General features: G+C 41.5%; 1 protein-coding gene across 2 annotated transcripts in view; it reads right to left on the reverse strand.

Moving 5' to 3' along the window:
- Positions 1-17,408, reverse strand: part of SPAG16 (sperm associated antigen 16) — a 1,289,960-nt gene that overhangs the window by 985,446 nt on the left and 287,106 nt on the right. For both annotated transcript variants that reach the window (XM_069733408.1, XM_069733409.1), the window contains exon 10: positions 7,453-7,586. In XM_069733408.1, coding sequence (XP_069589509.1) covers positions 7,453-7,586 — 134 coding nt within the window. The remainder of the gene's footprint in view (positions 1-7,452; positions 7,587-17,408) is intronic.

Genomic DNA, 17,408 nt, shown 5'->3' on the forward strand with positions numbered 1-17,408 from the left:
ACTGTGAATGGATGGCCTTCTATGACCAGTGAGGATTCTCATTAATTCTTGGAACCATCCGGAGGACTTTATGCACACAGATATGACATTTCTGTAGTATAATAAAATTCACATATAAACACTAAAAACCTAAACAGGTGCAGTGATAGTGTAAAGAAAATTGTGCTTTTCCATCAATAATTCATAATAGTAATACACAAGCTGCACGCTCCAGGTTTACACAGTAAGGAGTTGGCTTCATGTTCCTTTATTTACTGTTTCAAGAATTAATGAGAATCCTCACTGGTGACTGAAAGCCGCCCACTCACAGTCCAAATACATCATCAAAAGCTGCTTCCTAATTAATACATAAAGGGAATAAAGAACATGGTGCAAGAATGACTTGACTGAGTAAAAGATTCCAAAAACTATTATAATATTAACAATAATGAGTTAGAAATCACTATTACATACATAAAATCCAGAAGGCAAACACCCAAGTAGCCCAGCCTGTGTTTCACCTGCTCCGTCTTCTTCCCGAGTCCTTTTGCTAATTTGAAGTCATTATACTGAGTATAAAAAATGTCCTTCAATTTCTTTTTTACTCCTGCAAATTATTACAGTACCATATCTGCATACTTTATTTCTTTTATATAAGTGAGGAAACTTGAAGATCTAGTTGGACTGTGAGTCGGAGGCCTCGTGTGACGAGGGAGGATTCTCATTTACTCATGAATAGTACGGAGGACTTGACTTCATGTTCCTATAGTCACCATTGAAGGTACTAGAGCACAACTTTTGTATTCTTCATATACAGTCACACAACAGCAGATACTGCATGCTGGTGGTTTCCAGACAGCACAATTAGAAATGCTTTTAAAAATTCTAAAAAGTAAATTGTTACTGGCATTGTGTGAAAGAAAGGACAGCAGCTGCCAAGGCAAACAGGATCATGGGGTGCATTAAAAGAGGTCTGGATACACATGATGAGAGCATTATACTGCCTCTGTACAAATCCCTAGTTAGACCGCACATGGAGTACTGTGTCCAGTTTTGGGCACCGGTGCTCAGGAAGGATATAATGGAACTAGAGAGAGTACAAAGGAGGGCAACAAAATTAATAAAGGGGATGGGAGAACTACAATACCCAGATAGATTAGCGAAATTAGGATTATTTAGTCTAGAAAAAAGACGACTGAGGGGCGATCTAATAACCATGTATAAGTATATAAGGGGACAATACAAATATCTCGCTGAGGATCTGTTTATACCAAGGAAGGTGACGGGCACAAGGGGGCATTCTTTGCGTCTGGAGGAGAGAAGGTTTTTCCACCAACATAGAAGAGGATTCTTTACTGTTAGGGCAGTGAGAATCTGGAATTGCTTGCCTGAGGAGGTGGTGATGGCGAACTCAGTCGAGGGTTTCAAGAGAGGCCTGGATGTCTTCCTGGAGCAGAACAATATTGTATCATACAATTATTAGGTTCTGTAGAAGGACGTAGATCTGGGGATTTATTATGATGGAATATAGGCTGAACTGGATGGACAAATGTCTTTTTTTGGCCTTACTAACTATGTTACTATGTTACTATGAATTGTTACGAAATTCCGAGGCTTGTTCCTTTAACATATATATCCAAACAAAAGATGCAAAAAAATCCCATACAAAAATAAATGACCTTTATTAGTAATATACCATAATACAAATGATAAAATGAATAAAATAGAAAATGGAATGTATGATATAAACATCCCACCTATCCAGACAATTAGTAATAGAATCAATAGCTATGCAGTGTATGAAAATCCAGGTATTAACTGACAGATAACCAAGTGGGCAAATGTCAATCAAGAAGAAAAAATATACAGTATATAAAGATGCAAAATAGTATATATATATGTCTAATAGTGGCAATAATGGCAAAGCTAAAGCATGAAATACAAATACATAAAATAATACAGAATAAAATAGTAATGTCCAATAATGACAAGATCAAGTAAGTAAGATTCAGAACAGCAGTAAATAGCAATAAAGACCTGTATAAGTCTGGGAGGATTAGTAAAAATGACCCTGACGTGCGTTTCACGTGAGCTTCTTCCAAGGGGTCCTTTAACATATAATATAGCTTCCCATGGCTGGATGTCCATTAGTTGGGGTCTCAGTCCTGCGCAGTCCATATTCACATTTAAATCAGTTGACACATGGTAAGGTTTTCATACTAAAGGTTAAGAATGTCCTGAATAGGGTCACCTTTATGTGGTGGGATGGTTTTTAGCTTTTTTTTTATATTCTCTATGTTATTTTCCTGCACTATTGCTATTTATTTATTAAACGCTAGTGCATGCCCTTATCATCTCCCGCCTCGACTACTGCAACCTCCTACTCTCTGGACTCCCCTCTAGCACTCTGGCACCACTCCAATCCATCCTACACTCTGCTGCCAGACTAATCTACCTGTCTCCCCGCTATTCCCCAGCCTCTCCCTTATGTCAAGCCCTTCACTGGCTTCCTATCGCCCAGAGACTCCAGTTCAAAACCCTCACACTGACATACAAAGCCATCCACAACCTGTCTCCTCCATACATCTGTGACATGGTCTCCCGGTACTTACCTACACACAATCTCCGATCCTCTCAAGACCTCCTTCTCTACTCCCCTCTTATCTCTTCTTCCCACAACCACATCCAAGACTTCTCCCGTGCTTCCCCCATACTCTGGAACTCTCTACCCCAACACATCAGACTCTCGTCTACCATAGAAACCTTCAAAAAGAACCTGAAGACTCACCTCTTCCGACAAGCCTAAAGCCTGCAGTGATCCTGAACTTACTGAACTGCCGCACAACCTGCCCTACCCTCTCCTAGTGTTTCATCACCCATCCCCTGCAGACTGTGAGCCCTCGCGGGCAGGTTCCTCCCTCCTTATGTACCCGTGTGCCTTGTTTTTTGCTCATGTTTAATATATTTGTCTATATTTGCCCCGTATTCACATGTAAAGCGCCATGGAATAAATGGCGCTATAAAAATGTATAATAATAATAATATTTACTTACTGCAGGATATTTGCTCACTTTATTTTTAGTTCTGTCTATTTAGTGGCCAGTGTGAACATGTGCCTATGCATTGCATGCATACCAACTTGTATTCCAGTTCATCTCTTTAGGTTTTTGTTCAACACCTATATAAGCCTGTGAGGATTAGGACAAATGACCCAGAGACCTGTTTCACTTCAGCTTCTTCCAGGGGTCCATTAACATATGGTATAGCTAAATGAAGCGCAAACAGTCTAATTAGTCTTCTTAGGTGGTGCTTTTTGGATCAAAGGCTCATTATGAACCTACTGATGATGAGCACTATCTTTCCATATTCAACAAGCTTGAATAAATATCCTACAGAATTTATTACACTTAAAAGCAATGCATAAAATAAATTAATCTGTACACATTTTATAGATTTTCTTTATTTCAGCATCTCCAGCAAACTTATCTTCACACAATATCTTGACGATGTGGGGCCTGGTAGGCATAAAAGACGCCAAGGATGCCGGGTCAAGGGTGCTGGGTACAGAATTACAGACCAGCTGCAACGGGGGCAGGTCACCGGACTGGAACAGCATAAATCAAAATTATATCCTTCTCTAGCAGCAGAGACTCTGAGATAGACTTTAGGGAGAGGGGTTGGTCCTAGGATATACACACACCACATTCAGACATGAGTTGGTGACTTCCATCCAAATCCCTGAAAAATGGGATTCAGACGTACCTCTAACTGAACGATTTATTACAATGAGACAAATGGCGTTCAAATGGATGCCGTTTATTGTCCCTTGTGGCCGTGTCTCTCGTTCAGGCCAGAACAAGAACACAGTTGACTGCAGTTTGGTGCGTGCTTGAACAGACGGACTCCGCCACAGGAAAGCACACATGGGGTTTCACTGTAATGGATGTCTGTCAAGGGCGCTTCTAAATCACATTTTTCAGGGATTCAAATGGAAGCCATTAAAACACTACAGATGGCATTGTGTACATAGTGTAATGTACAAGTGTATGGCCAGGTTGCCATTACAGTACTCTCTTCCAGATCTTAGCATCTCATTACCGCTTCTGCCCTTGCACACATAGCCTCTAAAAATATATCCACTATGCCTTTTATCCCATTTTCTTGGGCACTATACAGTATGAGCAATAAGGGAAAGGAAAAGTCAGCATGGCTCATCCTGGCAGACTTTAGCGTGTGGACACTCCCCAAAAATTAATGGACCGCGAGTAAAAATGCTGCTGGAACAAGGCTAAAAGACAAAAAGGTGAAGGTATGACTGCTAAAATCCCTTTCCAAAGCTTTGTAAAGTAGCAGGTATACCCTAAATGGAAAGAAAACGCATTTAAGGCCTCATTCAGACATCAGGGGTTTTTTTTACATATAGAAAAACGGTCCGAGTTTCATGTGTGATGTCTATCAGGAATGAAGTCAATTTTTAGCATTAATGAGAAAAAAATAAGTTTCTCCACCATTTCCTATCAGTCAGTGAAAAAAGGCCAGCACAAAAATGGCATGTGAGTGCTGTCCAATTTTTTTCACTGACCCAAAGACTTTCATTGTCGAGTTTTGATCCAACATTCAGATCAATATCTTACAAGTCTCGGTCCATCAAAAAAAATCTCAAACATGTGAACAGCCATAGACTGTCTTAGGTAAAAGCGGATTCTGTGAAAAAAAGGATAGCACTCTTACGTAGAAAATTGACGTGTGAATGAGCCCTAACCAAGAATAACACGTAACTCACAGACAAGCCATAACTGACAAAGGGAATAAAATTCTTAGAAGGAACACTTTGCCATTAACCTTTTTCTGACTACAAGATAAAATAAAATCAAATATGCCACTCACAAAGAGCTTAGATCTTATCTTAGGGCGGACAGATGGGGTGTTGATAGCGCTAGCATCTGAACATATTGGTATTATACATATTCTGCCATCAGACATGAAGATCATTAAGTGGAGCGAAACACTAAAGGTTGTGTTAATCAGCATTACGCCGGATCGTCGGCGTAGTGCTGGCGCTCTGCAGCCGGCTGCTTTGTGCTCAAATACCTGGTGGAACACAGTTATGGCAGCGTCTGATCCAGACAGAAAATCTCATTAGGAGGCAATAAACTCTGAGTTTCTGCAACAGGTGTTGACAAGAAGAAAGTGTAAAGGGAAAGAAAGGAAATTCACTGAACGTGAAGGAAATATGTTCAAATTACATCTTAGATACGCCGTCCCCAATCAGCCGATGCTGAGAAAAACCACAATTTTCCATTAATGGTGTTTGCAAAGTCCAAAGAATGCAAAGCTCTTAGATGCCGCGCAGTCTGGAGAAATCTTGCTCCGACAACCTTTATGTCGTTTCAAATGTCAGCTTGCAGAAACACCTTTTGAAAAGGACTTGGGTTTCTTGAGATGTTTTTAACTTTTTATTTTTCGAATGGAAGATTCAGATCCTTGTTTCAACCAGCAAAAACAATATTTCATGTCATGAGGATTCCTACATGTTATTACTATGAATATAAGGGTACACTCATCGATGTATATTAAATGGAAGAGTGCAAACCGATTAAAAAAAAAAAAATCACACTGCACTTGGACCAAGGTTATTCAATGAGGCAGTGCAGAGCTGCTATTTTTGTTCTCACTTATATTCGGTGTTTTTGGACAATTTACACCTGACATCAGCGCCAAGCACCTTACCCTGATTGCCAACGCACCAGAGCATCTGGAAGAACGCAGATGAGAAGAACGCAGAGGAAGCGCCAAACTTGGGAGCAGGAAAAGAAAGGAAACAGCAGCACTCACCGTTCCATAAAATAGCAAGGGGGAAGCAAGGGGGGAAGCAGGGAGGATGGACGACAAATTTCATTAAGACTTGGAGCATCTCATGAACCTACCTAGCCTGATGACATCAATTCACAGCTGTTTGCTTTACCTTTGCTGGTAAGCAAAAATAGGGGGGGGGGAGGGGAGGGGCAACATGACATTTATGTATATTAAGTTAAACAAGCATAAAAAGCTGTAGTATAAACTCCACGTGAAAGGCACTAAAGGTTGCAATTTTAATATATGTAGGGGTGCTGTGAAATTATATATCTGCAGGATATCTATCTACTGTATTCCATCTATTTATTATTATATATCTAATATATTTCTATCATTCATCTATATCTTTATATATGATTGCTTTATTATTTTTGTCAACTACCGTTTAAGTTTATATAGAGCATTTCAGTATGTAATAGACGATGTTAATAACTAAGGTTGATCGAATAGCTTTGGATAAGAGCTTATCCGAATAGCTACAGCGCTTACCGAATAGCTGCATCGGGAACCTGGATACCTGGAGCGCTCCCGATAATCGGCTGTTCGGCGCCGCAGCTACATCTGTCGTGGTTGTGTGGCAGTCACATGCACGGAGCGCCTGATTGTTGGGTTCTCCATTCATGTGTTGTGACAGTCAAACAGCAGCGACACATGCAGCTGCGGCCCCTAACAGCCGATTATCGGGAGCGCTCCAGGTATCCAGGTTCCCGATGCAGCTATTCGGTAAGTGCTGCAGCTATTCGGATAAGCTCTTATCCGAAGCTATTCGATCATCCCTATTAATAACGCATCGCACGCAGATGTGAGCCGAGAAAATAATTGTACACTCGCATTGCACTCGCATGACAAAAGGTAAACCATACGGATTCCACTTGTCCAACTTTTCTGGCTGAAAATGGGACAGATTTTGTATAAGCGAGTGTGGACAAACTCTCAATCAAATACTCATATTTCACATCAGGAATGGGTGTCACAGAGAAACGTACCGTGGTGGCCAACTTCATTATTTTTTCTTTTTCCGGACAAAAAAAAAAAAAAAAAATCAACAGCTAACAATTTGAATGACTGAATATCGATATGAGGACGTAAGCAGCATTTACTGTAGGCTGTGAAATAATGTAAATTACAGTGTTCCGTGCAAGGTTCTCCAGCATAAAAAAGCACAGCATATTGGAAAAAAAATAATTTTAGGTTCTATACTTTTAACTATTATAATTTATGTTTTTGTAGAAAAGATGACCTTTTAAGATCAGTGAACTTACATATTATATATGACTTGCAAAGCATGAGGATTTGTTTCATACACTCACATAACCAGCAGAAGTATCAGAACGCACTGCTGGTGTGCAGAATAATTATATCAAAATTCCATGCACACAAATATTTATTTGTGGTTATTGTCATTAGTTGCAAAGAATCGCCTATGAGAATTGGAGGTGCCTTTGCTGCCACCTAGTGCCCAAATCAAGCACAACAGCAGTGGCCGATGCACCGCGTGCAGTGGATTCTTCTTTGTGCATGTGCAACCTTTCAGTTTCTGGCTGCACAGTAACACAACCCATCGCAGTATAAAATGGTTTAGGTTTGTTTGTATGTTGAAGAAACAAATGTTCCTACCAGCTCACTGCTAGTTCATGCGATTTCAGTGTGTTGCTCAAACTGTATCCACTTGTCTTAAGGAGATGGTTACTCTTCCCTTTAATTTGAGCCAAAAGAGGATTCACCCTGTTGTCTGGCGGAAATTCAGAGTCCTGAAAAAATGAAAAATTAGAATCATGAATTTTAGTTTAAAGAATGTTTTCTAAGTAATATGAATCATAATATTTTTTTGATGTTGTACAATATTATGTAGGCCATAGTCATACCGCATCACATGGGGAGGCAAGACGGGCACAGCGTACATTGCTATTTTTCCTGTCAAAATCATGGAAACTAAAAACAATCCCTGAGTTACAGCTTTATAAGCCATTTTGAGACAGCAATTCAAAGAGGAAACCAAATTTGCTTTCTGCCACCAATTAAAGGGAATCTGTCAGTAGGTTTTTGCTATGTAATCTAAGGACAGCATGAGGTCGGGGTTAAAACATAGAATTCAATGATGTGTCACTTAACGAGCTGTGTGCTGTTGTTTACTTACGGTGAAGGTTTAACCACTAAGAAATTATCAATGCCAGGTCTGACTGCCAGTCTGACTCCGCCTCCTCCTGTGATAAGCAGCTCATTGTCTATCTACACAGAGCCTGGTGTGGGCGGGGCTAGCTTTCTCAGCTCTGCTGCATTACTAAATCTAAAAACTTTGATTGTGTCTCAACTGCCGCACCCAGTAAGCTAAATGATACATCACTGGATTCAGGGTCTCTTTGCTGACATTATGCTGTTCTTAGATGAGGAAACAAAAACACGCTGATAGATTGCCTTTAAGAGATATCAGTTTCTGGAAATACTGTACCTGAAGCAATATCCCAAGAATCACATGAAAACTTTGATAGGATTTTTCCAATTTACAGTAATTATGATTTCATTGTGAGATAATCTACTCTAAAATTACATAAAGCAAAAAAAGTTCAGAAAACAGATTTTAGAAAATGCTCCTTTTGCTGCTACCTTCCATGTTAAAGGTGCCCCCAGATGTTCCTTTGAAGCAAACACAGCAGGTCCACCTAATGTGTTCATTGCAGATGAGAGGAAGCTGTTGATTCTTCTTGGCTGGTCCTACATAATTACAGCCCCCACTGGCATTCAAGAAAATTCAGATGATCTGACCGAGGACCTGGGACCACCAGCCCTGGCACACGAGGTGGATATTCTGAGAATGGATCAAAAGCCAAACCAGGGGGCACAATGACGAGAATATAACTGCAAAATCTAAACACCAGAACATTTGTTGCACTGGATTCGAATTGAAACCTTCTGCATTGTGTGATCTAACAGAATAAATTAATATTAATACATGAAACTGTTTTTTGCCATGTTGGCAGTGGTTGCAATGGTTCACAACAGGTAAATTTCTTAAGTCTTCTTGAATATGTACAACTGTTACAAAAATGCACTTCATATGCTTGACAAGTATTAGTAAGGCAGATCGCACACAGCTAAATACACTCCTTAGCATTGAAACTGCAACACCAGAAAAGAAAAGTAATGGAAATATGGAAATCACAGGATCGATAGACATGTTAAAAAGGTTGGCCACTCTATTGATGGATAGGCCATTAATATGTGATGGGTGAAGGTGTTACATCCGGCACCTATGCCAATCAGCTGTTACCAGTGGGATTCAGAAGTTCTCAGATGCTGCCGAGACACTGCAGTTCCAGCATTTTTATAGCGGCTGGGGCCGGGCTCTGCAGATCCACCCCTTATTCTGCAGTACCTGGCAGCAGCCACAGTAAAAATGATGGAGCTGTAGTGATCCGCAGAATCGGAGAGCTTCCAGCCGCCGCTGGTAACAGCTGATCGGCAGGGTGTTCAGATGCTGATGGCCTATCCTAAGGATAAGAATAGGTCATCTATATATGTAGAGGCCAACCCTTCAATGATATGCAAGTGATGAAAAATTGGGACCAAAAATGTCAAAACATCTCGATTTATACCGTGTTGAGTACGAGCACCATGGAATTTGAAATAAAAATTAGAGGGGTCTAGATACTATACATTATGTCAGTCCACACCATAATACTCAACAAACAAGTTGCAACAGGGCCCCACCTACCCATAAATTCAGGCTTTGAAGAGAGGTATTCACATCTACCCCAAAATTCAGACTTCAGTCTTAGAGAGGTATTCACACTAGACACGTAGGACCCAACAGATCTAAGACCGCCTTGTCATTGGTTGCTGGGCATGCATGAATTGGCCAAATTATGTGCTAAGCGTCTCAGTTTTTCCTAGTATCCAGAAGCAGTATTGCTATTCATGTTTCATATATTTCATATTGACATGCTTTAGCACTACAGAGTGCAACTTTGTTTTTTATATATGGAGATGGCTGCTCCTAGTATGTACCTGTTCACACTAGCTTAGAAGTGCCAGCCAATCTATTGTCATCAGTCCACACCATAAGACCTCATTCAGACATCCATTTTAACGGCTACAGAATGGACCCACTATAACTTATGGTGCTATTCGCATGGCATGTTTATTATCATTATTATTATACATTTATATAGTGTCATTTATTCCATGGCGCTTTACATGTGAGAAGGGACAAATATAGACAAATACAATAAACATGAGCAATACAAGACACACACAAGTACAGAGTGAGGGAGGTCTCTGCCCGCGAGGGCTCACAGTCTACAGGGGATGGGTGAGGATACACTAGGAGAGGCAAGTTTTTCATGGACCGTGTGTCAATGCTAAACAAACAGAGATACAGTTAGGGCCAGAAATATTTGGACAGTGACACAATTTTCGCGAGTTGGGCTCTGCATGCCACCACATTGGATTTGAAATGAAACCTCTACAACAGAATTCAAGTGCAGATTGTAACGTTTAATTTGAAGAGACGCTCTCACAAATCACTTAACCATCTGCTCACTCTTTCGATCCTCCTTCTCCTAGTCGCTGGAGACATATCTCCAAACCCCGGCCCCCCATGTTATAGCCAGTCAAACCTCCCAATTGCTACACCCAGAAACCCCTCTAACCTTATTAATATTCCCTGCATGCCTGCTGTCTCTTTCAATTGTGCCCTTTGGAATTCTCGCTCTGTGTGTAATAAACTCTCCTTCATTCATGACTTCTTCCTTTCTAATTCTCTTAATCTCCTGGCTCTTACTGAAACCTGGATCCAGCAGTCAGACACCACCGCTGCTGCTGCTCTTTCATATGGTGGACTGCACTTTTCTCATACCCCAAGATCAGACAACAGAGCAGGTGGAGGCGTTGGTCTGCTCCTTTCACCCAAATGTACTTTCCAAGTTATCCCCCAAGTACCCTCACTTGTCTTCCCTTCCTTTGAGGTCCATGTGGTCAGACTCTACGTCCCCTTCTCCATGCGAGTGGCGGTGGTGTATCGTCCTCCCGGCCCCTCTCATCAGTTCCTGGATCACTTTGCCACCTGGCTTCCACACTTTCTCTCCTGTGACACCCCTACCCTTATCATGGGTGATTTCAACATCCCCATTGCCTCTCCCCTCTCCCCATCTGCTTCTCACCTTTATCTCTATCCTCCTCTTTTGGCCTCTCGCAGCATACTAACTCTCCAACACATGAAGATGGAAACTCCCTTGACTTGGTCTTCTCCCGACTTTGCTCAGTGGATGACTTCACAAACTCCCCTCTCCCGCTCTCTGACCACAACCTTCTTTCATTCTCTATCAAGAACTGCCATCCCGCTCAGGTCACCCCCACTTTCCACACCTATAGAAACATACAGGCCATTAACACCCAGAAACTTATGATGAACTTGCAGTCCTCATTGGCCCCTATTTCCTCCATCTTATGTCCTGATTCTGCATTGAAGCATTACAATGAAACCCTGCAAAGTGCTCTGGATGAAGCTGCTCCTCCTATACATAAAACAACTCGGCACAGACGGCAACAACCGTGGCACACGCTGCAAACACGTTTCCTGCAGCGGTGCTCCAGGTGCGCAGAACGTCTGTGGAGAAAATCTAATCTACCCGAAGATTTCATCCATTATAAGTTCATGCTAAAGACATACAATTCTGCCCTTCACCTCTCCAAACAAACCTACTTCAACACCCTCATCACCTCCCTGTCCAATAACCCTAAACGTCTCTTTGACACGTTCCAGTCCCTACTCAACCCAAGAGAGCAGGCCCCAACCACGGATCTCCGTGCTGACGATCTGGCCAATTACTTCAAAGAAAAAATTGACCACATTCGACAGGAAATCATCTCCCAATCTCTTCATACCATGCACTGTCCTCCCTCCCCCACTGCATCTAGTTCACTCTCTGACTTTGAAGCAGTTACAGAAGAAGAAGTAAGCAGGCTCCTTGCATCTTCGCGCCCGACCACTTGCACCAGTGACCCCATTCCGTCACATCTCCTCCAGTCCCTTTCCCCGGCTATCACCTCTCACCTAACAAAAATATTCAACCTTTCCCTCACTTCCGGTATTTTTCCCTCCTCATTTAAGCATGCCATCATACATCCATTACTTAAAAAACCATCCCTCGATCAAAACTGTGCCGCTAATTATAGACCTGTCTCTAATCTTCCCTTCATTTCTAAACTCCTCGAACGCCTGGTCCACTCCCGTCTTACCCGCTATCTCTCAGATAACTCTCTTCTCGACCCTCTTCAATCTGGCTTCCGCTCTTTACACTCTACTGAAACTGCCCTCATTAAAGTCTCTAATGACCTACTAACAGCTAAATCTAATGGTCACTACTCCATGCTAATTCTCTTGGATCTCTCTGCAGCATTTGACACTGTGGATCATCAGCTCCTCCTCACTATGCTCCGCTCCATCGGCCTCAAGGACACCGTTCTCTCCTGGTTCTCCTCCTATCTCTCTGACCGATCCTTCACTGTATGTTTTGCTGGTTCCTCCTCCTCTCACCTTCCCCTTACTGTTGGGGTTCCTCAAGGATCAGTCCTAGGCCCCCTACTCTTCTCGTTGTATACTGCCCCTATTGGACAAACAATCAGTAGATTTGGTTTCCAGTACCATCTCTATGCTGACGACACCCAATTATACACTTCTGCTCCCGATATCACACCGACCTTTTTAGAAAACACCAGTGATTGTCTTACCGCTGTCTCTAACATCATGTCCTCCCTCTATCTGAAACTAAACCTGTCAAAAACTGAACTCCTCGTGTTCTCTCCCTCTACTAACCTACCTTTGCCTGACATTGCCATCTCCGTGTGCGGTTCCACCATTACTCCAAAACAACATGCCCGCTGCCTTGGGGTCATCCTTGATTCTGACCTTTCATTCACCCCCTACATCCGATCACTGGCTCGCTCTTCTTACCTGCATCTCAAAAACATTTCTAGAATTCGCCCTTTTCTTAATTTCGACTCTGCAAAAACTCTGACTGTTTCACTTATTCATTCTCGTCTGGACTATTGTAACTCTCTACTAATCGGTCTCCCTCTTGCAAAACTCTCCCCGCTCCAATCTGTCCTGAATGCTGCAGCCAGGATCATATTCCTCACCAACCGTTACACCGATGCCTCTACCCTGTGCCAGTCATTACACTGGCTACCCATCCACTCCAGAATCCAGTACAAAACTACTACCCTCATCCACAAAGCACTCCATGGCTCAGCACCACCCTACATCTCCTCCCTGGTATCAGTCTACCACCCTACCCGTGCCCTCCGCTCCGCTAATGACCTCAGGTTAGCATCCTCAATAATCAGAACCTCCCACTCCCGTCTCCAAGACTTTACACGTGCTGCGCCGATTCTTTGGAATGCACTACCTAGGTTAATACGATTAATCCCCAATCCCCACAGTTTTAAGCGTGCCCTAAAAACTCATTTGTTCAGACTGGCCTACCGCCTCAATGCATTAACCTAACGATCCCTGTGTGGCCTATTTATAATAAAAAAAAAAAAAAAAAAAAAAAAAAAGTTCCTCGCATCATGTTCTCATACACTTTATGCAGTATTAGCCCTCTGTGTCTGTACTGCTACATACTTAGGCAGGTAACTGGTTCATGCAGCTTTACATGAACACCTGAGCCTTACACTATAGCTGGTCCGAATAACTAAAGCAATTGTTACCATCCACCTCTCGTGTCTCCCCTTTTCCCCATAGTTTGTAAGCTTGCGAGCAGGGCCCTCACTCCTCCTGGTATCTGTTTTGAACTGTATTTCTGTTATGCTGTAATGTTTATTGTCTGTACAAGTCCCCTCTATAATCTGTAAAGCGCTGCGGAATATGTTGGCGCTATATAAATAAAATTATTATTATTATATTATTATTATAAGGGTTGAACAAAAATATCTGATAGAAAATGTAGGAATTGTACACATTTCTTTACAAACACTCCACATTTTAGGAGGTCAAAAGTAATTGGACAAATAAACATAACCCAAACAAAATATTTTTATTTTCAATATTTTGTTGCAAATCCTTTGGAGGCAATCACTGCCTTAACCCTCCGTCACATACAATATTCGGACTAACGAGTTCACATACAATGTGCCTGTCAGGCGCCTGCTGGAAAAATACCTATAATATCTAATGTTTGCAATTTCAGTGCTCTAAAAGTGATCAGTGACCTTCATAGGGATGTAATAAAAGAGACTACACATAATCAGTTGCAAAAAAAAACATTTACTTAACATAAAACTAATAACTATCAAATACAAACTTTTCAAAACTCCCGCCAAATAGTCCCCAGTTCGACTCTCTCAAAAAAATGTACAAAGAAAATTTTTGAACACAAACTTAATTTTAAGGTACCTTAAGTACTATTAAAAACATATTCAATCAGAAGTAGATGCTGAGGTTTCCCCAGAAAAGTCACACTTGCAGAGCAAATAGCAAGAATTACACACCATTTTTGCATGTGTCAGGCAAATTGCTTTATGACATTTGAGACATTCATAATTTGAAAGCCTTCTGGTTCCGCTTTCCGTTTGGCAGGTGGTGCATCTCCTTCTTTTGTGAGGTGGTGCAGATGGTGACTTTTCACCATCATCTTCTGGGCGGAACCTTTTGAGCTGAACTTGAAGGCGAGAGGGGATACCGATTGTTTTCACGCTTCTCCTGCGTAGCTCTCCAAGTACTAGTTCATGGGCCAATTTTTTCAGATACCATCGTCTACGGAGTGGTTCAAGCTTGTTTTCAAGATAAATTACTTGTGAATTTATACCACCCAAATTCAACATAGCAAAAAATATGACCATTGGCCAGCGTTTGATGTTTCTGCTGACGTTGAAAGTGGAGCACATCTGATCTGCTGTATCCACACCCCCTTTGGTGGCATTGTAAAATGTAATTATCTCCGGTTTTTTTTCTGCCCCAGTTCCAGGATCGATGGCAGCATCATCATGAAGTGTTGATAGAAGAAGTACGATTTTTTTGGCATGTGGTACATAGGAAACCAAAGCCTTTCCATTATGGAATGCAAACATACTGCTGTACTGTTGTCTCTCTTTCACACTTACAAACTGTGGCGGCAATTCCCTTTTGTTTTTTCTTACAGTTCCCACATATGACAGCTTCTGAATTTTCAGATAATCAATCAGATAACAACTTGTAAACCAATTGTCAGCTGTAATATTGCGACCCGATCCAAATAAGGGTTCAGCCAGTCTTTTTACAACATCAATGGTTTGTTGCTCACACAGTAAGGACCTTCTGGTTGTTTTCCTGCATAAACTTCCAGGTTGTAAGTGTAGGTCTTACTGGCGTCAACAAGGGCATAAATTTTTATTCCATATTTGTTTGGCTTTGATGGAATATATTGACGAAAGGCACATCTACCACGAAAACCAGGGAGCATTTCGTCAATAGTGAGATTCTCTCCAGGGTAATAACTTTGTTTACAGTTTACAACAAATCTTTGAAATATATCACGAATTGGAGCAAGTCGGTCATGTGTTTTGCGTTCGGTTCGGGTAGTTCTGTCGTCAAACCGAAGGCAACGAATTAGAATCTTGAATCTGTTTATGGACATAACAAGGCTAAATTTTTCAACTCCATCCCCATCTTTACCCCAAAGTTCCTCCAAACTTTGTCTATTTGCCCTATAAGCTCCTGCAAGGTACAGTAATCCAAAAAAAGCACGCAGTTCTATTTCATCTGTGGGCTTGATGGTTCTGTTGCAGATTTACTTGTCCTTTATAATGTCTATATATTGGTTGGTATATGTGACAATAGAGTCCAGAATGTCATCTGTAAATATACTGTTCCACCATTCAACTGCAGTTTTTGCATTACGTGCAGTTCCTATTACTGCAGGAAGGTGAGTAATAATGTTTAAAGGTTCCCTACGTTTTTTCTGGAATGGCTTCTTGTTCCATTTAGTATTTTTATCTTTTCCAATATAATATGATCCAACTTCTTCATCCTCACCACTGTCACCATCTTGCTCTGTTTCAGAATCCAGGACACATTCTTTCACCTCATCATGAGAATCAATCTCACTTTCCTCTCCTAAATCCTCATTCAGTGTGAGGTCTCTATCATCTAACAGCGTGTTTGTTACTTCCTCAACATCAAGTTGTTTGGATAAATTGTACATTTTCCTCTCCATTTCAGCAGATAATCTGAAGCAAGAGAAGGAATATGTTAGGGAACTACTGTATATGCCTGAGCAGCACACTTTCTTTTATAAAATCTCCCTTATTTCTATGAAATATCCTCACATTTTGTGCTATACATTCATAAAACAAGCTAAATAAACTATTGTGATGAATAAAAACATAAAATACCAACCTTACTGAATGTGACGTATTCACATACAATGAGCCTGAGAGATCTGTGCAGCTATATCCTTCTCCCCTGAAGCTCTGAAATCCAACTGTGATATCAGGTTTCACAGACCTTCAAGAGACAGGAGACTACCTGGAGGGAGGGGGTTTCCTCACAATCTGGTGAGGAAGGAGAAATGAAAGTAAAAGAGAAGCGCCTGTCAGATCAGTTGTATGTGACGGAGGGTTAAATCTGGAACCCATGGACATCACCAAACGCTGGGTTTCCTCCTTCTTAATGCTTTGCCAGGCCTTAACAGCCGCAGCCTTCAGGTCTTGCTTGTTTGTGGGTCTTTCCGTCTTAAGTCTGGATTTCAGCAAGTGAAATGCATGCTCAATTGGGTTTAGATCTGGAGATTGACTTGGCCATTGCAGAATGTTCCACTTTTTGGCACTCATGAACTCCTGGGTAGCTTTGGCTGTATGCTTGGGGTCATTGTCCATCTGTACTATGAAGCGCCGTCCAATCAACTTTGCAGCATTTGGCTGAATCTGGGCTGAAAGTATATCCCGGTACACTTCAGAATTCATCCGGCTACTCTTGTCTGCTCTTATGTCATCAATAAACACAAGTGACCCAGTGCCATTGAAAGCCATGCATGCCCATGCCATCACGTTGCCTCCACCATGTTTTACAGAGGATGTGGTGTGCCTTGGATCATGTGCCGTTCCCTTTCTTCTCCAAACTTTTTTCTTCCCATCATTCTGGTACAGGTTGATCTTTGTCTCATCTGTCCATAGAATACTTTTCCAGAACTGAGCTGGCTTCTTGAGGTGTTTTTCTGCAAATTTAACTCTGGCCTGTCTATTTTTGGTATTGATGAATGGTTTGCATCTAGATGTGAACCCTTTGTATTTACTGTCATGGAGTCTTCTCTTTACTGTTGACTTAGAGACAGATACACCTACTTCACTGAGAGTGTTCTGGACTTCAGGTGATGTTGTGAACGGGTTCTTCTTCACCAAATTAAGTATGCGGCGATCATCCACCACTGTTGTCATCCGTGGACGCCCAGGCCTTTTTGAGTTCCCAAGCTCACCAGTCAATTCCTTTTTTCTCAGAATGTACCCAACTGTTGATTTTGCTACTCCAAGCATGTCTGCTATCTCTCTGATGGATTTTTTCTTTTTTTTCAGCCTCAGGATGTTCTGCTTCACCTCAA

Source organism: Ranitomeya imitator, chromosome 7 (genome assembly GCF_032444005.1).
Source record: "Ranitomeya imitator isolate aRanImi1 chromosome 7, aRanImi1.pri, whole genome shotgun sequence".
In the NCBI taxonomy this organism is placed as follows: Eukaryota; Metazoa; Chordata; class Amphibia; order Anura; family Dendrobatidae; genus Ranitomeya; species Ranitomeya imitator.